At 42.7% G+C, this 21,270-nt stretch overlaps 1 protein-coding gene across 2 annotated transcripts in view; it reads left to right on the top strand.

The window, feature by feature from the left end:
• The window catches only part of OSBPL7 (oxysterol binding protein like 7), a 47,698-nt gene extending 26,749 nt beyond the window's left edge, over positions 1 to 20,949 (top strand). For both annotated transcript variants that reach the window (XM_089531772.1, XM_089531771.1), the window contains exons 12-23: positions 144 to 251; positions 1,722 to 1,856; positions 4,107 to 4,200; positions 6,633 to 6,946; positions 8,702 to 8,839; positions 10,055 to 10,118; positions 10,735 to 10,813; positions 10,926 to 11,070; positions 12,091 to 12,235; positions 14,771 to 14,897; positions 15,167 to 15,289; positions 16,387 to 20,949. In XM_089531772.1, coding sequence (XP_089387898.1) covers positions 144 to 251; positions 1,722 to 1,856; positions 4,107 to 4,200; positions 6,633 to 6,946; positions 8,702 to 8,839; positions 10,055 to 10,118; positions 10,735 to 10,813; positions 10,926 to 11,070; positions 12,091 to 12,235; positions 14,771 to 14,897; positions 15,167 to 15,289; positions 16,387 to 16,495 — 1,581 coding nt within the window. In that variant the 3' untranslated portion in view covers positions 16,496 to 20,949. The remainder of the gene's footprint in view (positions 1 to 143; positions 252 to 1,721; positions 1,857 to 4,106; positions 4,201 to 6,632; positions 6,947 to 8,701; positions 8,840 to 10,054; positions 10,119 to 10,734; positions 10,814 to 10,925; positions 11,071 to 12,090; positions 12,236 to 14,770; positions 14,898 to 15,166; positions 15,290 to 16,386) is intronic.
• The last annotated feature ends 321 nt before the right edge of the window (positions 20,950 to 21,270 follow it).

Genomic DNA, 21,270 nt, shown 5'->3' on the forward strand with positions numbered 1-21,270 from the left:
AGTTCAAGGGCCAGAAAGGTGGGGGTTGGGGGCCACATACTGTATGGCTCGTGGTTGCAGTTTGCTTATCCCTGCCATAAGCAGCCACTTCCAGTTCTACATCCCATCAAGCTCTCAAATACCCATCTTCCCCCACTTTCTAGGCTTCTCTGCAAACATTGGACAATCCTGAATGTATCCGTCGCTTCCATTCTCTCTCCATCTCATCAGACACCACCCTGGATTCTTTTGCCTCATTCAACCCTGATGAGGTGAGCCATTCTTCTAGGACAGAGGTGGGGGGAAAAATGGCCTTTGGGGTTCACTCCCAGCCAGTTGGATACTGTGAGATTTTATGCTCATTTGTTTTTAAATATATATAATTGCACCAATTTTCTAGTTGCTTAATGTGATATATTGTACAATGGATAGTTTATGGATGAATACTTAATTATGATGCTTAAGAGAAATGGGATGGGTTTGGGTGGAGAAACTCTGGCCTGTGGAAGGTTGGAATATTGGCTGCCAGATGCTCCATCCCCCCCCGCCCCACTTCCCTCTGTGCATGTGGAGTGTCTGTGACTGGGAGGCAATTTCCCTGTTTATTTCCATTCACTGAGTGTACAAAACCGGCATCTCTTAGCTGGTATTTACAAGCACAGTGTGACTCCTGATCAGAGCCCAAATGCTGCTTGGAAGTAGGGCTGTGTAAGCACTTTGCTTCTACTTCTTCCCTATATGGGTAGAGAAAAGAAAGAAGTGGGATCCCTTTCTGCAGGATGGGAAAGCTGCCCGTGATTCCTGACTGTGTCATAGCCCTTTTAAGGATTCAAAGTCCTTCAAATGCATAATCTGGTTGTAATCATTACAACGACTCTGCAAATTAAGCCAGTACCATCATCCCCCCATATTGCAGAACGTAGGGGCATTGGGGCTGAAAAAACAGTTTGCTTAAGGGCACCAATCCCCCTACTTTCTGCCATACGGGAGGAGTGATGATACTGGAGAAAAAAGATGGCCTCTGCATTTAGCTGAATTTATTTTCTTACAGTGGTTAAAGAAGGAATTGATAAATTTGTAGAAGACAGATGTATCAATTAGCATCATGATAAAATGTAACCTCTATATCCAGAGGCAGTGCACCATCTGATCCTGAAAACAAACAGGAGATGGCTGTTGCTAGAGGTAGGAGAAGTTACTTTTTGGAACTACAGTTCCTAGAGTGCCCCGGCCAGCAGCCATGGTGGATGGAAATTCTGGGAGTTGTAGAGCCAAAAAGTAATTTTTCAAAACTCCAGTGATAACTTTAATATTGGGCTTGCAAGTACTTATTGGTTTCTGCCTTACTTGATGCAGAATTAAGCCCTTATCAGTTAAGGAAACTGTAATTCAGTGTACCCCAGTGCACTTTAGTGTGGTAAAACTTATTCCAAAGCCCTTCAAAGATACTGCAGAATGTGCTAGGTGGGTAGTCACTTATGTACAAAATTAACTGCAGAAATAATCCACTTTAACTGCCCTGGCTCAGTGCTAGGGAATCCTGGGAATTGTAGAGAAGGTTAAATGTCTCACAAAACCACAGTTCCCAGAATTCCCTAGCTTTGAGCCAGGGCAGTTAAAGCGATCACAAACTGGGTTATTTTTGCAGTGTGTTTTGGACCCTAGATATTCTGTGTGTCTGACTCTAATGACTGATGCATGTTTTTGATCTCTTCATTATCTTTTCTTCCTCTGGCCTGCAGCCAAATAATACTTTGTTGGTTAAGGGTCAGGAGCAGCAGTTATCTAATCGCAGCATCGTGTCTCTCTCGGATTCACACACCGAGTTCTTTGATGCCTGTGAGGTTTTCCTGTCAGCCAGCTCATCTGAGAATGAGGTTAGTGGATGTGATGATCATTAAAGAGCTTCATAGAAGGGAGAGTTTTAAAAGACATTATTTGCCAAGTACTGAATATGGGGAAGGTTTTTTTGGACTACTGCTCCCAGAATCCCCCTGCCACCATGTAGTCCAAAAAATAAACATTTCCAAGTTCTTCTTCTCATATGTTGAGAGGCCAGGCCACTTCTCTGTTGGGAATCATACTGTGAGTCTCGTCAGACATCATGATAGAAATGTCAAATAAACTTACAATAAACATACAAATAAACTTAATGATGAAATGCAGAGCAAGTGCCTGCAGCCTAGTATTTGGGGCAGATCTCCCCAACAGGTGGAAAAGTGGCTGACAACAGCAGAAATCTTCACAGCTGGAAGATTAGTTGTGGTTTGTTTGTGCAGGCCTTTTAAGAGAGATGTGTTGTGCCAGTGAAATATCCATTTAGAAAAATGAAACTTGAGATGCATGATTTGCATGGCTCTGGTTCCCAGCCTGCAGGAGCTCATGATCAGCTCAGTAATAGCATGGACAGCTTTTCAGTGAACCAGTAGCTCCACCTGATGATGGCTGAATAAATAGCCACAAAGTGCCAGCTGATGTTGTCTAGTTTCCTTTATTTCCCAGTTTAATGTTGCCCAGTTTAATTCACTTCTAAGTGTGGCTTGTATTTTATAAACTATATCAAAGCTTGGACAGACACAAAGTAATTACTCACAGTAACAGTTTCAGTGCTTTAAAAGTAATCATTCATTGCTATGTGCCTTCAGTTCATTTCCAAGATATGGCACCCTAAGGCTCATGGGGTTTTGTGGGCAGAACTTGTTCAGAGCGCGTTTGCTCTTATCTTCCTTTGAGACTGAAAGAGTGTGACTTGCCCAAAGTCACCCAGTGAGTTTCCATGGCTAAACAGGGATTTGAACCCTCGTCTCCCAGTGTTCTAGTCCAGTGCTTAAACCACTGCACCATACTGTCTCTCTTAAAAAGTAGTTGTAATTATACTTTCTGCCTATTGTTCAGAAGATAGACATACACTGCAAAAGGGGTGAAATTATTCCTGTTGCATTGCAGCTTTGGTGTAACTTTCTTATACTTGAAAAAAGGGATTAATGATAAAAGAACCCGTTGTGTCTGAACTGTGAAATATATACATAGCCCAGTTATGTCATGATTACAGAGTCGCTTTAGAAAGTCATAGCGATGCTAAATAATAGAATAGATTTCATCTAAGCTTGAACAAGATAAACATTTATGCTCCAGACCAGTGTAACAGTTTTTTTCTTTTAAAATATAATTACGTCATCCATTCTTATTATTATGATTGTTTCACGTTTCACATTTCTCTTTCTTTTTTCTCTTTCATCCTTTGTGAATTAGTCAGCAGCAACGCCACTTCCCCCTGCCTAGCAGTTGTTGTTCCCCTCCCATTCTCCCAACAGCCTGTCTTCCTCTCCTACTATCACAATCTCTCAAATTCTTTTATTTTTATGGTCTTCCTCTTTTAGCTTACTATCACAACTGGAAGGTGCAAACTTGGCAGCATGGATACCCTTCACATGTTAGCTTAGGTCTTTTCTTTTCCTTCTGTTTCCCCACTTTTGGACATAACTCTGGCTGCCTGCTTCAAATCAGGAGATATTGTGACATTCTAGTAGTGAATCTTACAGTTCCTTGGGGACATGCGGATGGAGCATCTAGGATTTGGGAGAGGTGGGCTATTTTTTCTTGTTAGTCCTTCTGTTTAGGAACCTCAGGTCTTGGCTTCTACTTTCTTTCAACTTCAAGCAGTTTTCATTCTGTATTAAATCTCTAGGTTTCCAGTCCAGTAGTTTTTCTGGGGATAAATTTTCAACTATAATTTTCTTTCCTCTGCTGTTTGCTGTCTCTGAAGGACAGGACTTAGAAGCCCATTCATCAGACACCTGCTTGTTCTTTAGTTTGTTTGGCAGGGAGAACTGGATTTGTGTCAATGAAATTCATAGCATAGCAGTGGGCAGAACTAGGCTAGAGGTTTGCCCCACTCCAACACAATTTTGAAGCACCCTGGATGTGTGTGTGTGCAAGGAACTCTATCTTACACATACAATAGTAAGGTGCCTTGGAGTTTAGGAACTTGCTGAAAGCTCAAGCCCTTGCCCAGCCCCAAATTCTCTTCACACCAACACAGCCATTTCCTCTCCCCTCCTTTTTTCCTCTTTCCTGGCAAAGTCAGCATTTCCCTTGGCCTGTGTAACCTCCTATTGCTCCTGCAGGCCACGGATGACGAGTCCTGCATCAGCGAAGTGACTAACAGCATCTCAGAAGAAATGGCAGAGGTAGCAGGAGGACCTGGGCGGTGTCACAAAGGTACTTGAGCCAAGAAATGTTTTGGTGGGTTTGTTTGCAGAGGGAAGGAGGTACGGAATGGAGCAGTGGGTAAGGTAGGGTAGGATAGGGAAACAAGGAGAGGGACCAAAACAAAGGTGGGGAACCATAGGACTTTGGTACCAAACTTTTCAATTTCAAAGATCTCAGAGGGTCCCCATTTCAGCCTTTGTATGGTGTATGTGTATGTGTGGATTGTGCAGACTTTGGAAACCTCAAAAATGGGGCTTGGGTGGCATACAGCCTGTAGCCTGCTGGGCTGCTAGAGTGGGAACTGGAGATGGTTCCTGTGCCTTTAATGGTTGTGTAGAAGTGAAGATTTCAGCAGGTGTTGCATGTTCCCTGGTTGTGTAATATGGAATACCTATTCAATCTCTCTCATTTGGGCCATTGTTACAGGTACAAGAGCTGTCTTCAGTTTTCAGTCTGGCAACTCCATGGCCTATACTGCCCCTACCCATTTTGAAGAGCTAGCTCAGAATTTTTAACAGAAGCTTTGCCCCCCTCCACATGCAGGCTTCTGCCCTTTTCCTTCAGTTCCTTTCTGCCCTGTCAAAAACTGAATTTGGCATTCTGGCTGAAAGAAATCCCCCCCCCTTTTTTTTTTTAAATAATTGTGGGCCAGAGGGGTGGAGGAGGAAAATCTATCCTTAAAACAAGAAGAAGAAGAAGAATCTGCATTGGTGATTTTCATCATCCAGAATTTAGTTTTGTAATGAAGCACAAGGGTTGGAAAGATGTTTGAGAACAGACACTTTTGTGACCCTCTTTGGAACTTCCTAGAAACATATTGCTGTCCACAAGCTGTTGGAAACAGAATGCGAGCTAATAGAGCTTTTGATCTGATTCAGATTTTTTATTTATGTATAATTTAATTTATATAACCTGCCTTTGTCCCAGCCTGGGACCCAAGACAGATTACAACAAAAGTAAAATAATGTACAGCTAAAATCTTGTTATTAAACCATTTTTAAAAAGTTAAGTAAAACAATTCTGTCAAAAGCACAAAGTTAAAACAATTTAAAACACATTTAAACCATAATAAAAATGATAAAAGCACAGGGCAGTACAATGAAAAACCCTTCAGGCACAAAGGCCTGCCTAAATAAAAAGGTATTTGCCTGCTGGCTACAATGAAAAACCCTTCAGGCACAAAGGCCTGCCTAAATAAAAAGGTATTTGCCTGCTGGCAGAAAGAGAACAGGGTGTGGGCCACCTAGGTTTCTGTGACAGGGAATTCCATAGCCTGGGAGCAGCCACTGGGAAAAGCTCTTTCCTGTGTCTTCACAAACATGCCTGTGATGATTGCATTTGTAGTCTACAATGGAAAAGGCTTTCTGAACAGATGATGATGATGATTATGATGATGATGAAAATGATAATGGGCAAAATCTTGTTGGGACTTGCATTTTTATAAGTGGATTTACATCTGGAGGAATTAGAACTGAGTGGTTTTGTAATGTGCATATCCATACTGTTATGTTACTACATAGGGGAGCTAGCAAAATGACTGATCCACGATGGGAGACAGGCTAGGAAGTGCTGATGTGCATCAGGACATTATTTTCTTTCTCCCATTACACATCTTCTCAGTTCACTAGTAACGTTTCTTAGCTCCTCTGCTATGTAGCTAAGTATACATAAAATTACATAATGTACACTATGAGAGAGGTTTCTGGTAAATAACAACAACACAGACTACTTTACTGACCTCTGCGTTACTATCTAAAAAGAGACAACACAAGAGGAAAAGAGGAAGAGGACAGTAAAGAAAGTAAAAGTAAAACAAGTTCAGAGATTGATCTGTTTTGTCAATGGATAGATTTGCCTTTTCCAGTTTAGGATTTTGGGTGAGTGCATGTGTGTTTTTAAATATAAGGCTTCATACATCCATGCCCCTGGAAAATTGGACTGGGGGATGTATTGGGAGTGCCTGAATGAAGGAGATAGGTTTTTGGCTCATCAAATCAAGGCCATCCAGCTTCAAGGACTCTTTTCCAAACCTTGGAAACGTTAATTTTAGCATTAAAGGAAAATAATTTGCTAACATTAAGCCATTGGGTGAAAAAATTGTAACATTAATTTGTTGATTAACAAGTTGTTAATTTTTACATCAGAATTGTGTGAAATGATAAAAAGTGTCAGCTCCTTTGCACTTTACCCCAGTTCCAGTCTCTAAACTCTTGAATTAAATTATCATTAATTTATTATTATATAATTATTAATTAATTAATTAACTGATTAAATCAAAATTATTTAAACTAACCATTAATGAGTTCTTGAAAAGAATGTTTAACAATTAAAATAATGAATTTTAAAGTCGCTGTGTACATGTTTTGAAAAATTAGAGGAAATTGCTTGTTTTTAATGAATGGTGTTCACTTGACAGTAGTTGTTTGTGTGCCTCCCAACAGGCCCAGCTGCTATGCACTGTGTTGGGGAACCCTCAGAGGCAATGCTGAGTCTGCCTGTGCCTCTCCCTTTGTACCTCCCTGGGCCGGGACCCGGAATAATGCGCCGGAACTGCCTGCCGGCCTCTCATGTCCATGCCAGCGATGTCAGTGTTTGGAACATTCTTCGCAACAACATTGGCAAGGATCTCTCCAAAGTTTCCATGCCAGTCCAGTTGAATGAGCCCCTCAACACCTTGCAGCGACTTTGTGAGGAATTAGAGTACAGTGCCCTATTGGATGCAGCCAGCCGCACTCTGGATCCTTGTGAAAGATTGGTATCTGCCTTTCTTACTGCTTCCTTACCTGAACCCTCATCTTGGAGCAGGAGTTGTGGTGGCCAGATAAAAATGCGTTTTCTACGTATTTCTTTGGCCTACTGTAGGCAGAGTGAGGTGACTATCTCAGGCAGCAGATGCTGGAGGACTCTTCCCATAGACTGTCCGGCTGGTTCATCCTTTTGGAGGACAGAGTGGTTTATGCCAGAAAACCTCTCCTGGGGCTCTTTAAGTTAGGCTGCTCCCTCAGCTATGGTGGAAAATGCTATCCCACTGCAAATGCTGAAGGAAGGTTAAACTGCCAGTCCAGTTGGTTAATTGTTCATGGAGAGAGGAGGAGATACCCTCTTGCCCTTCATCTCAGGGAGCAAATGTCATGGGATGGTCCTTGATCCTTGGCTGACCAACTCTTGATAAAAAGAGAAGTCATGCTTCCTTATCTCTCCTACTCTGGGAACCCACCCCAAGGGATTGTGAGTAGTCAGATCTTCCTGATGTCTCTGTCCACCCATGCAGTCCCATCCAGAGTTTCATCCTATGGAATGCTAAAACATGGCCTTGGAATACAGATGTGGTTAAAAAAAGGTGTCTCTACAGCTTTCACCTTTTTCTGCCTAAAGCAGCAGATTTGGAAGACTGTGGAAGGACAGTCAATGATTACTTATTTAACGTATTGTCATTGTATAATTCAAAGACATAGCCATGTCTGTCTGCAAAATCATTCTGCAAAGAAATTTTGTAGCACCTTTGAGGCTAACTGAAAGAAAGAAGCTGGTAGCTTTTGTACACTTGAGCCTACTTCCTCAGGAAGCATCTGTGTGCCTTACTGCATGATTTTGTAGTTCTTTGGTTCTCTTCCCATGGGAGATGGTCATAAAAGAGAGTCTTTTTTTTCTAGCTGGACTCACTTTCCTTGTGAGAGAAACTCCTTGGTCTGCAACTCCCATAAGCACCAGCCAGCTTGGGAAGTGGTCAGGGAATATGAGAGGTGTAGTGCAAAATATGTAGAAGGACCTCAGTTGCCTGCCCCTACCTGGCACTGCTAGGGACTGAACCTGTGACTGTGTGCATCCAGAACATGAATACTCACATCTTTCCTATGAAATAAAAAAAAAGTTATTTCTCCCTAAACTATTCCTTTCCTGAAGATAAGCCCATTCTGAATCTCAAGTGTGGGGACTGGTGGTGTTTTGTTTCTTTCTTCTGATCTTATTTGAATCTAGAGACCTGTAGTTGTGGCCAATGGTAGTTGGTGATACCATGTCATTTGGAGGGTGAATCTGTTCTTGGTTTTAGAGTGAATTGTAAAGGAACTGTCCCAGGTGCTGATGGGGATGGGGTTCAACATTCTGGATAGCTCCTTTAAAATTTAGACAAAACCCCAAAATAGATTCACTGCCTCACTGACATGGAAGTTAACAGCTGCCATTGAGTGTAGCCTGAAGTTGCAGTGTCCCTTATGGGAAATGCTATGACTGTCAGAACATAGGGCTTCACTTGTGGTTTGGTGAGGCACGAGAATTCTCTGGCAGAGATCCCACAAAACTACACATCCCAAGATTCCATAGGATGTTGCCATAGCAGTTAAAGTGGAATCATAGGACTGTAAATTGTATAGTGTCAAAGGAGCTTATTTTCTTTTCCTAGCATGGGCCCTCTTTTAATAAGCAGTTATTTTCTGGCTGCTTGCAAGTCTCTCGCCTTTCCTTGTAGCCACTTCCTAACATCATTTTTTTCTCCACCTTTGTTGTGCAGATCTGCATGGCCGCCTTTGCCGTATCTGCTTATGCTTCTACCTACTACCGTGCTGGCAGCAAGCCATTCAACCCTGTTCTAGGAGAAACGTATGAGTGTGTGCGACCTGACAAAGGTTTTCGTTTTATCAGTGAACAGGTAAAAAGCCAATAAGTGTATATGAAGCTGGCAGGCGCATGACAGTAGTCTTTGACTATTTCAACAGACATCATGTAGTAAATTGCTCCTCTGATGCTTCAGAGGTCAGGGATAGAACCAGTGGATGGGAATTACAAGGAAACAGAGTTCAAATCCCTTCCCAGCCATGGAAACTGCCTGAGTGACCTTGAGCAAGTCATACACTTCCAGCCTCAGAGGAAAGCAAAGACTTCCTCCTCTGAACAAATCTTGCAAAAAAACCAACCCCATCATATATTTGCCTTAGAGTTGCGATAAGTCAAAAATTGTTTGAAAGCATACAATAACAACAGATTCCAGTCAAACTTCAGGAAAAATATCCTGACAGTAATAGCTGGTTGACAGTGGAATAGACTTTCTTGCGCTCCTATGCTGGAGATACTGAAGTAGAGGCTAGGTGACTGCCAGCTGAGGGAGCTATAGTTGCATTCTGCATTGCATAATGCTTTATTGTGTGGGAGAGTTGGACTACATGATCTATACATGCAATTTCAACTCTAAAATTCTACAAACTGCTTTCCCCCATGTGTCATGTTTCTGGTGGCACAGTGGTTAAATGCGGGTACTACAGCCAAAACGTTGTGAGTTTGATCCTGCAGGGGTAGAGGTTGACTCAGTTTTCCATCCTTCCATAGGTCGGTAAAATGAGTATCCAGCTTGTTGGGGGCAATTGGCTAACATATTGTAAGCCACTTAGAGAGTGCTCAGCACTATAAAGCGGTATAGAAATGTAAGTGCTATTGCTATGGCTATTGCTTTGTCTCCCATCCCCCAAACACACCTGGGCTGTAAGATAATGATTCTGCTATATTCTTTGGCAATTGCTATCATGTGTTCTCCTGTTTGGTAAGCCAAAGAATATACTCAGTGATTTGTGTAAAATGGTTCTCACAGAAATGAAAGCTTTCATAGGACTGACAGAAAATATCTCACAAGCAAGGAGAAGAAAAAAGAAAAAAGATTGCCTGTGAGAACATGGCAAGCAAGGATTTACATTGCTTTTTCTGTCTAAAAGTAAGCAAGAGTGTAATTATGAGCGAAAGTCCTATTGTGCTCACTGATATTTAAGGATGCCGAAAAAGAAACAGTTACATTCCAATTTGTCACTTTTTCAAAGGTGGCAATCCTATCAAGGCTGCTGGTTTATTGTCTTCTTTCTTGCCTCCAAAATTGCAGGTGTGCCACCATCCTCCCGTCTCTGCCTGCCACGCAGAGTCTGACAACTTTGTTTTCTGGCAAGGTGAGGCTTCAAGGTAAAAGCAAGGGCATGGCTGGGCAGTGGTGACAACAGTGGGGGGGGGGAGGGAGGAGAAAGTGTCTGGAAGTGCTTCAATGGAAGAGAGTGTGGGTTTAGCTTTGTGGAGCAAAAAGGTCATTCCAGGTTATTAACACTGTCAAATCTCAGAATGCTTTTCAACTCCTAGCTCTTGGGACATAAAAAGGGTTATTTTCTGAGTGTGCACTGATTGCCTTTCTTTCACTACTAAAATAATGTCCTGCACATTTACATTGGAGGGGATGGTCTTTCTACATCAGAAATGGCAGCTTTACAATACCCACGGAGTCATAGCAATTGCTTCTTTGTTTTTAAATAACGTCTGTTTAAACTTTGGTGTAGAGCAATGGGGAGCAACTTGTGCCCTTCAGTACATTGGACTGCAATTCCATCTCTAGCCATCATAGACAGTAGTGAAGGATGCTGAGAGTTGCAGTCCAGTAACATCTGGAGGGCCACTGCACTTTAGAGCCACTTGCCACATTCCCTTCACCCTTCCAATAACCCACTTCACCATTTGGCCTAAGTCCCTAAAGACCTAACTAGTGTGACCTCCTTGCTTCTTTCTTTGTTTGTTTAGATATGAAGTGGAAAAATAAGTTCTGGGGCAAATCCTTAGAGATTATCCCTGTGGGTACAGTGAATGTCCATCTTCCTAGGTGAGTTGCCAGTCCTCTTACCTATTCCCTTTCAACTCTGTGGGCTCTTCTTCCTAATTCCCTCCTCAAAAAACTTGGCTCCCCTATTTGGCTCTCTTTCTCTCAACATAAGGTTTGGGGATCACTATGAATGGAACAAGGTGACTTCCTGCATCCACAACATCTTGAGTGGCCAACGGTGGATTGAGCATTATGGTGAGGTGCTGATTCGGAACACAAGAGACAGCACTTACCATTGCAAGCTCACCTTCTGCAAGGTACATTTGACCCTGGACCTACTTTGGGTATGCCCTTGTCACACCCCTGCTTCTCTTTTTCTGTGTTTACCTCACCCTGTGCTACCTTTATCTCATACCTGATCCACCACTTCTGAAATCACTCTCCGTTGTTGCCCCAATTTGATAACATACTCACCTGCCTTATCACAAGTCAGATCCAAAGCTTGGAAGTAGTATGCCACAAATAATTGTGTTACCTGAAACACATTGCATTTTGTGACAAGAACATAACACCGTCCTACTTTCCCTCCTTTAACATTAGTCCAAATACATTAGTTTAGAGTAATAGCATCTCATTACTCCTAAAAATTGCTTTTTAAAAAAGTCATTGTGGGAGAGTTGGCCATTTTTAAGGTGTGTTTTTCATGGTGTGGTGGTTTGAGTGTTGAACTAAGACTAGAACACTAGGGTTGAAATCCCCTCACAGCCATGGAAACCCAGTGGGTGACCTTGGGCAAACAATATTTTCTCAGCCTTAGAGGACAGCTATTGCAGACCTCCTCTGATTCAATCTTGCCAACAAAACCCTATGAAAGCATCATCATATATCAGAATCAACCTGAAAGCACATAACAACATCTCCTCTCTAAAACTTCCCAGGCACATGCATAACCTGTTAATAACACATTATTTGTGAGTTGGATGCCCACAGGGCTCCAGATTGACTCAAAATACGGGATTTATTTATTTATCTATTTTTGGTATCGTATTCTGCCTATATTTAAAGGAAAAGCTTTCCAACCCTAAAGTAGGGGATGTCCCTTTAAAATAGCTACCAGTTCTGCAAAGGACAAAGCTTTCTGACCCCCAAATAAGAGACATTTCAAAATAAAGGACACCTGGCAACCATAGTTATATTGATTCCCTCCCTTTTACTTCCATATTTCTCCTTGTCCTCCCAGTCCTCAATTTCCCTCCCTCCCTTCATCTTCTACCCAATTCCAGCTTGAGTATATGGAGTCATTCTCCCTGCCCTAACCCCCCTTCCCTCTCTGGCAGGCACGGTACTGGGGTTCCGGGGTCAATGAGGTGCAAGGCGCCATTCTCAGCCACAGTGGCAAGGTTATCCACCGGCTCTTTGGAAAGTGGCATGATGGATTGTACCGTGGTGTGGCTCCCGTTGGCAAGTGCATCTGGAGGTGCAGTAAGTAACCGACCGCACCGAGGAAGTGGGAAGAGGGGAAAGCGCAGCTACAATGGTTGAGTCTGTTTGAACATTTCTATGGCTCTGATCTTTGGATAAAGAAAATAGTAAAATCTGAAAAACAGTTGTCCCCCCCCCCTCTCTTTTGGCCTTAAAAAGCCGTGTATACATCCAGTTCTGGAGCAACAATAAATGTGAAAATTTGAAACCTTGTATTCTGATAGGGATTGTATATCTTCTGTAATTTAAAACTAAAATTCAAGTTCCTAGGTGTTGTTGTTGAATCCTGGAAGCACTTGTTCATTTTTCTTTTGCTTCTAAGGGGGTGTTCTCACTGGCTTATACTCCGTGTTACAAATTGAATCCAAGGTATAGCATTCCTGTTAGAAACCGAATTAACTCTAGAACAGTTCCAGAGTAACCCGCAATCGTTCCCACTAAAATCCGAATCGTAAACTGGATTTTTATTTAATCCGTGTTAATGGCGTATAATCAGGGTTAAAAAATTAGAAGGGTCGAACCTACAATTTTTCCTTGATTCGGGATAGGATTCGGAGTATTTAAATAGGAACGTTTCGGCCTTTGAATCGGGTCAACTGGATGGGAGGAGCAGAGCGCGATGGGCTGGCCTGGGAGTGTCACCCTCTTTGGTCTCTTTCTGCATCGCCAGCGCCATTTTCTTCCATTCGCATAATAGCCTTTCCTCCGGTGGATTGCAACCTCCCCTCTGCTCCTCTTTCATAGACCGATGTGTGAGGAGAGCCATTGAACACCATTTTTAACTATTCTTTTTTTCTTTTTCACCTCTGCCTGAGCAGCAGATGGGCTTTGGAGGAACTATGGGATGGGTTTTGCAGGACATATCCCCACTTCAAGGCTCTCCAGACAGCCCTGGGAGCAATCTTCCCCAAAGATTCTCTCCCATGGGGCAACCAAAGCGAATTTGGGGCTACCGAGGCTCTTTCCAGAGGAACTATGGGATGGTTCTGTTTGTTGTGTTTGTGAGACATTTATCCTCCTCTGCCAGAGAGTGCCGGTGCCATAATAAACTACCATTCCCAAGATTCCCTAGCACTGAGTTATGGCAGTTAATATGGGGAGACACAGAAGAGGATGAATAAGCACCTCCTGATTGGCTCTTTTAAAAAAAACAACCGTGAAATTTATAACGAATTAAAAACGGCCAGGTAGTGGGAACGCAGGTACAGGCTATATCGGTGTATGTTATTCCGAATTAATGTGACGTCATGATGACGTTGCTTTGATTGACAGCCGAAACAAGTGAATGTGAACGAAAAAGTAACAAAACCGGTTTAAATATACACCGATTCATCCTTGAATGGGGATGAAACAGGAGGGTCAATTACAGCGAATTAAAATAAAACGTTAAGTAAATGGGAACGATACAAATAAAGCGAATTGAAAAGCGGAATAACACTCGCTGTATTTTGAATCACTTTAAAATGAACCGCTGTATTTAAATTGGTTTTAAATCACAAGTGAGAACACCCCCTAAAGGTTTGGAAACTGGGAGGTTTTTTGTTGAGCAAGGCCCTGATGGCAAGACTCTCCTGGAAGGAGTTTAAGTGGAGGCTGAAATGTGCCAAGGATGCTGTTGTTCAGTGATTACCATCCCTTCTTTTGGCAGGCCTCTAACATCAGCAACCATTGTTCCAGTTCCCACCCTTATCTCAGTCCTATTTAAATGATGAGAAGCCAACTTGACACACATTTCTTAGGAGGACTTTCAGGGATTGGGATAGAAATGACGTCAACCTTTCTTCTCCAGTGTTGTATTCTCAAGGGGAAAGGAATACATTGCTCTGACATCAGTATTCCAAGGGATATTGCAGCATCTTTGTGACTAACTGGAAGAATTATGAGCAAGTGAAAGTCCCTCTAATATTATGGGTGATGTCATTAGGTCAGGACATTTCCTGAATAGATATGTAGGCAGAGTTGGCATCTGGGTTTGTGGCAAAGTCTTTTACCCATGTCCACATATATGTTGTGTTCCTGTCTGTAGATAAGTAACTGTTTGGGAGGCTGCCTGTAGGTGAATAAAGACCTGCAACCAAGAGTCCTTAAGACAGCAGTATTATTGTCCAGCTTAGGTTATAGTTCATTGATGATACATCTGAGTGGCCTCAGTTGTTGCCCTCATGGGGTTCTATCATTTTCTGCCCTCAGTCTGTTCTGTAATAGATTAGTCCTGGGTACAAGTCTTGCCTTTTTTATTTGTTTATTTATTTATTTTGCTTCATGTGGTGGGTATTGTCGCTTGAGGAATGATTGTTGTAATTCCATGAGTTTAGCATCCCTGCCTTGTGGATGTGATTTTATCAGAGGGCTTGGGTGTAGACTGTGGATCTGGTAGTGTGTTCAGGGTGGAAACTGAAGGCGTGTAAATTCAGGTAGCACCTTTGAGTTAATCTCAAAGTGATACAAGATCCCTTTGCATACTGATTTTCCAGACTAACATGATTATGTCTTTGAATTGTTCTGACATGTTTCTTTGCCTGCATCCCCTTCCAGATCCCATGCCTCGGGATTATGAGAAGAACTATGGTTTCACTCAGTTTGCCTTGGAACTCAATGAGTTAACGCCAGAACTTAAACGCCTCCTGCCTTCCACAGACACACGGTTGAGGCCTGACCAACGGTAAAAATATTAAAGCATGGATTTTATTTGTTTTAATTCCTGCCTTTCTGTCAGTAAGGTACTCAAAGCATGTTGCATTCTAACCATCTGCAGTTATAAAACAGGTTAATGAGGAAAATAAAAGTGAGAAAACATAAGAGGCACAGTCCAGAGCAGAGGACACTTTTCTCATTCATACCCTGATTGTCTTCAAAGCCCAATAAATATGCAGTTTATGTGAAGTCACTTTTAATGTGAATTGAAAACTCTCTCACCTCCGCTATCTCCAGGTACTTAGAAGAGGGAAATGTGCAGGCCGCAGAGTCCCAGAAGCGACGGATTGAACAGCTGCAGAGAGACAGGCGCCGGGTGATGGAGGATAATAACATTCTTCATCAGGCACGCTTCTTCAGGTATTTCCTTTCTGTTCCTCTTTGCTGGTCCACACACACGTCCCACTTATGTTATCCTCCCCAGCTCTCTGTTAGTGTTTCTCCAAGGAGGGAATATGTTAGCCTAGGATTTGGGAGTGCTGGGTTCAAACCATCCATTAGTACTGAATCTCACATTGGGCCAGTTGTTATCTCACTTTGTTATGAGGATAGAAGAGGGTCACACACATGCACAAACCTTAAGCTCCTTGGAGGAAGCAGGGGAACATAAATAAAATAGATATACTATGCCTTCATGTAATTGCTCTGAAAATGTTCCCTTTATTATCTGGGCCTCTTTGGTGATGCAGAGATTGGTCTGGCAACTTTGAGGTCATGTATGCTTACACCTTCTTCTTGTGAGTGTGATGAACTTGGCCTTGGACATCAGAGTGGCAGCTGTGTTAATCTGTTGCAAAAACAAAACAGCAGAATGTCTTGTTCTGCCTTCAAAGGCTGACAGTTGTATTGTGCCATAAACCTTTAGGGACTAGAACCCTATTTGGTTAAATTCAAGAAATGTTGTCCTCAGTTGATATAGATATACATATTTTGGTATGGATGATAGAGGGGGAGAGGAAGCGCTCTGGCAGTCTTTGGTGGGTTATGTTGGACTGCTAATGTTCTTAGATTGCAGCCTGCTTTTAGCCCTAGCAGCATACCCAGTGGTGAGGGATCATGGGAGCTTGAAGTCCAACAGCTGGAGAACCACATTTTTCAGCATCCAGCACATTCCAACATTCCACTACAATTTCTCATACCTTTGCCTTATTTATTCTAAAGCACTTACCTAAAGCACCACCTTTACCATAAAATGCAAACTTGTATGGCTATCAAACCTGATAATAATCCATGGCATTCTCTTTGTCCAGTGGGACAATGGAAGGCATGCAGAGAGCACCAAGAAAGGGTAAATGGCTGTCAGAAAGGGGACCTTAGAGAAGTGGGGTTTGGAGAAAGGGAGGCTTGAGGCACAGATAGCAGTGGAATGACCACACATGCTATAGTAGCTCCAGATGCTCCACTTGCCCAGCTGTTACCTTGGTGGGTAATGTTTTCTCCTTTGTTCTTCCTTGCAGGCGGCAAATGGATGCCAACGGCAAGGAATCCTGGCTAAGCAACAGCACCTACTGGAAGCTGAGGGCAGAGCCTGGCTTCAGTAACATGGACAGTGCTGTCTTATGGTAGCTGCTAATATCTGCAGGAGCAGCCGTGCCTTTCTGCCATCTCCCAAAGTGTGGGGGGAGTGGACAATGAAGCCCCCCCCCCAACAACTAAGCACAAGATGATAGAGGCATGCCATCCTGGAATACCAGCACCTCATAAAGTGGCAGAGGGGTGGGATGGGGAAAGGAGACAGTCTTGTAGGTGTTTACGCCATGCACTTCCAAAGCAACCCTCTCACATGCCCACATGCTTGAGAAAGGCGCCCACCGTCCATCTGTCATTCTCGCACTGCTGCCTGCTGGTTGGGCAGATTTCTGGTGGCACCTTGGATTGTCCCACAGATGCTTTCAGGAAGCACTTTAGCATCACCTGGATCAGAAGAGGCCAGGACAGAAAAGATGAGGCAAGTGAAACTGAAGGACCTGAAGTAACTTGAAAATGGGGAGAAAAGCTCTACTGACTTTCAAACCCTGCTTTTTTGCAAACATGACAGCAGCAAACACACACTTGAGCAAAGAACAACTGTGGAGCACTGGGGTGTTTGTTTCCACAGAACAGTCTGGACATTTTGGCTCTTTTTAACTACCTTGCAGTGCCCTTCTATGGTGGCTACTTGTCTGTCCCTCCCCTGCACCCTTGTTGTTTTGTTCTTTTGGTACCACTTTCCTTGCAAAAGAGTTGAACTCTCCTTAAAGTCTCCCTCAGATTCTTGGTATGAAGTAAAGCCAGGCCTTGGCTAGAAATCCTCTCTGTGGGAGTCGATCATACATTGAATTATGGAAGCACTCTGAGGAGACTTTTATCTCCTCCTGAGGCAGCTGTTATTCAATACATTCCAGGGATGGCCAATAATTGATTCCTGCATGATACTTCCATCTTGGCAAAACTAGGATTTTCTTCAAGCAGAGTATTTTAAGGCTCATACACCTGGCCTGGTTTGAGGGCAAGTGACACTGAAACAGTACTGTGTTCCCACCCACCCATCCATCTTGTCTCTGGTCCTACTTCTCTCCTTTTTTGACAGGGATATATGCCTCCCCTCTACACCACTTTTCCTTCAGCAATAATTATAAATAAGGCGGGAAGAGAACCATTGGCATTTTCCACAATGCTTTGTAGGAAAGTGGAATTCTCTCCAAGAGCTTATTGTATCTCAACATCAGTCAGTCTGTTAAATGCAGACCTGTTTTGATTGTGATTGTGTTTAAAGGTAGATGGGGGAGAAAGGAGGTGGAGCAGAGGGAAGGAATTTGTGGCCATGAATTAAATATAATGCAATCATCTGTTAGGAGGAGGAAGAATTTCTTTGTGAGTGTATGTGCCCTTTGTCAGCAAAATGGGCTAGTCATCTCTATGTATTTTTCCTTTCAGCTATGCCAAGAGGAATATAGAGTTTTGAAGGAAGAATAGGAACAGCAAGTAACTTCTGGCTGTATCTAGAACAGGCCAACTCATGTTGTGATTCACTACAGACAGCTCACCAGCCATCTTTTCTAGGCTGCAAGATGCTTGACAATCACTGGTGTGTTGAATCCCAATGGGTCACAAAACATGGGCATAGTTTGGCTTAGTGGATTGCAAGGTGTCAGGGTTCATCTAGGGTTTGTTGGGATGTCCTTGCCCTTACAGATATTTCGGACTACAATTCCAAGAAGCCCCAGCTAGCATGGCCAGTAATAAGGGATTTGGGGAGTTGTCCAAAACTTCAGCAGGGCAATTCCCCACTCCTGAAAGAAAAGCTATGTTTACATTTATATTCCCAATTTATGTGTGTTCTGTTCTTTCAGCCACAATTCCATGCCTCCGCAAGGTGCAAATACAGAAGTGACTAGAAAGTGCTCTGTAAAATCTTTTTACAGTTCTACAGCATCCAGGCACAAATATAAAACATGCATTGTTTAGAGTTCCCAAGACCACTGTCCATGTTCTTTCATCTTGCACACCTGTCTTAAGCTTACTCAGTGTTAGGGAAATGTATATCCTTTGCTCAGAGCTTGGAAACATTACTTTTTTAAAAACACATAAAACCTCAGATCCCACAGCCAACATGATCAGTGACTGTGCATGCTAAGAGGTTTGGGGAATTACAATCCAAAAAGTAATTTTTTCAAGATCATCTGCTACTATATTGGCTGTTTCTTTGGCTCACCATTGGGGAAATTCATGTTATGTTGCAGTCCTAGCTTGTCATACACTTATTTTTCTTTCCTTCCTGTTTCCTTGTTCCCTTTACCAAAGGTCTTTAGGGAGAAAATAGGTTTCAAGCAGCCTTTTCTTCCCTGCCAGTGAAAAATATAAAAACATAGTGCTATTGTATTCCTGCTTCACCCTGGGATGGACAAACATTTTATTTAGCTATTTTAGTTTATTGACTGATCCTGATATTTAATGTGGATCTGAAGGGATGTGACAACATTGACTGAAGACTGTGTTAAACTAAGGCACTTTTTCATATGCCTCTTCCAGCTGATTCTGAGACTCCTAAGTCTGATACTGAGCAGTAGAGGAGGAGGTCTAAACTAATTTCTTTCTGTTAGATTCCTTGATTGCATTAGGGACTGAGATACTCATTTTTGGTTTGTGGGTTTCAGCTCCAAATCCTTTTTGTAAGCCACCTACTAAAGAATTATGAGCATACCGCATGGAAGGGAGAACTTAAAAAAAATTCTCATTATCTGAGCCTCCCCTGTTCTGCTCCTCTCCTGAAGATTCAGCCCAACACACCCTAAAAAGCTTCCTGTCTGTCTGTCTGTCACTTGTCTGCTGGTGTCTTTGGTGTTTTGTCTGCAACACCTGCAACACAGGTTGGCCTGCTCTCATTTGCCTCACCCGGCTGGTCCGGACCTGAGTCACTGCTCCATCATCTATTGTGTCTGCGTTAACTGGCCTCTGTTCTGTCTTGTGTTGTGGCTTGAACAATCCACAGTGTGTTCAATAAAAAAAGAAATTAAGGTTTCAGAAAGTTCAAGCTTCTGGCAGCCATTTTATTCATCCTTTCAACCAATTATTTAGTTGTGCTTCCTTTTTCAAGAGCAATTTAATAACAAGAAGGCAAAGGAGCAGCAGCATTCATGTAGGCAGAGATGGAACTTGGACTCTAAATCTAATTATCCCTAACTGGTATGGCCCATGTTTGGGGATGATGGAGGAGGCAGGTTGACAGCAGTTTGCAGATATAAAGTAGGTTTGTGCATGTCCAGAGTGGTTAAAATGCATTGTTTCAATAATCCACAGGCAATCCATGCAGAGAATTTCTGACTAGCTATCTTTGCTTCCTATTACAGCCCACCAGAGGGGTATAACTGCCACAAGACCCATCAGGATGTAATTTGAAGTCTGGGTTCAATAGAAAAAGCAAGCTGAAGATGCTGACTTGCCCGTTGTGGAGAAAGCACTGCAAGTCCTATTCCTTGAAACAGGAATGGGAATGTGTGGCACTCCTAGATGCTGCATTTCAGTTGCATCTCACTATTACCTCACTATCCACTATGCTCGCTAAGGCTGGTGGAAGTTACTGGCTGCATTAACAACTATTCCCTAGCTTTCCATTGACTGTAATAGCCCTGCTCTTAACATCTGGTGACCTCTTCTTACTGGATGGCTCTTGATTCTGTTTTGAGGCAACCAACCAAGCCATTAGCCTTTTCTAGATTTCTAGAAGTCCTGAAGCAAAGAGCTTGGGATTCTTCTGGAGGTGGCACTCTGTAGACTGAGCTGTGTATGTGGGACCTTCAGCACAGAAAATTGGAATACGATTTTGGAAAACTAGTGCATAATCTTTAGCATCCTTTAGCACAATTCAGTGGGAAAGGTCAGTATTTTAGCTCTGTATAGTAGAGCCAGCTTGGCATAGTGGTTTGAGTGTTGGACTACGAGTCTGCAGATCAGGGCTCAATTCCTCGCTCAAGCATAAACATCCACTGCAACTCGCACAGCCTCAGGGTGGCAATGGCAAATATCTTTGGAAAAAACTTGCCAAGAAAACTCTATGATAGGTTCTTCTTAGGGTCGTCATAAGTAAAAAATGACTTGGAGGCACACAACAACAAAGACAATAGTGTGTGTGTAAATTGTGGTGTGCTGCAGAATAATGGCTTGTTTGTGCCATTCATTGAATTTCATGACGCATTTGAACCAGGCTTTTCCTGATGTGTGATTGTCTCTAAGGGTCTTTCCACATTACACAGTTACAGCAGTATGATTCCATTTTAACTGCCATGGAAACATCCCATGGAATTTCCTAATTAATGTTGTAATCCAATGGGTTTGGGATGGACATGTTGCTTGCCCTTTCCAACTAGTCCAGCAAAGGACCAGTTGCTGAAACAGCCCTACCTGACTTCATTTGACCTAAAACCCATCAAAAGTGGAGCCCAGATGGGCGAGTAAGGAGGATTAGAAAGTCTCTGGACTTGGGGCTCTCTCATGCTTCACAATTAAAGCACTCTGATTCCACTTCAACAGTCATGGCAATGTCCTATGGATACCTGGGATTGGCAGTTTAGGGGGGGCATTGAAAATTCTCAACCAGAGAGCTAAAGTGCCTCACCAGATTCCAAATCCCAGAATTTTATAGGATGCTACCATGGCCATTAGAGTGGAATCATAGTACTACAGTTGGGAAGTTTGAAAGGCCCTGTAGTCATTACACTATTTGTCTTTCAATTTACAGTTGGCTCTCCACATTTGCAACTAACTTTTGTGGACTTACTTATTCACAGATTTTATGAATATGTTCTATCTAAGTCCTCTAGTACAAATCTGCTGGAAGCTGACCATAGAATCATGCTGGAAAA

This window comes from Sceloporus occidentalis, unplaced genomic scaffold, assembly GCF_023333645.1.
Source record: "Sceloporus occidentalis isolate IW3139 unplaced genomic scaffold, rSceOcc1.0.p SCAF_7, whole genome shotgun sequence".
Taxonomy (NCBI): Eukaryota; Metazoa; Chordata; class Lepidosauria; order Squamata; family Phrynosomatidae; genus Sceloporus; species Sceloporus occidentalis.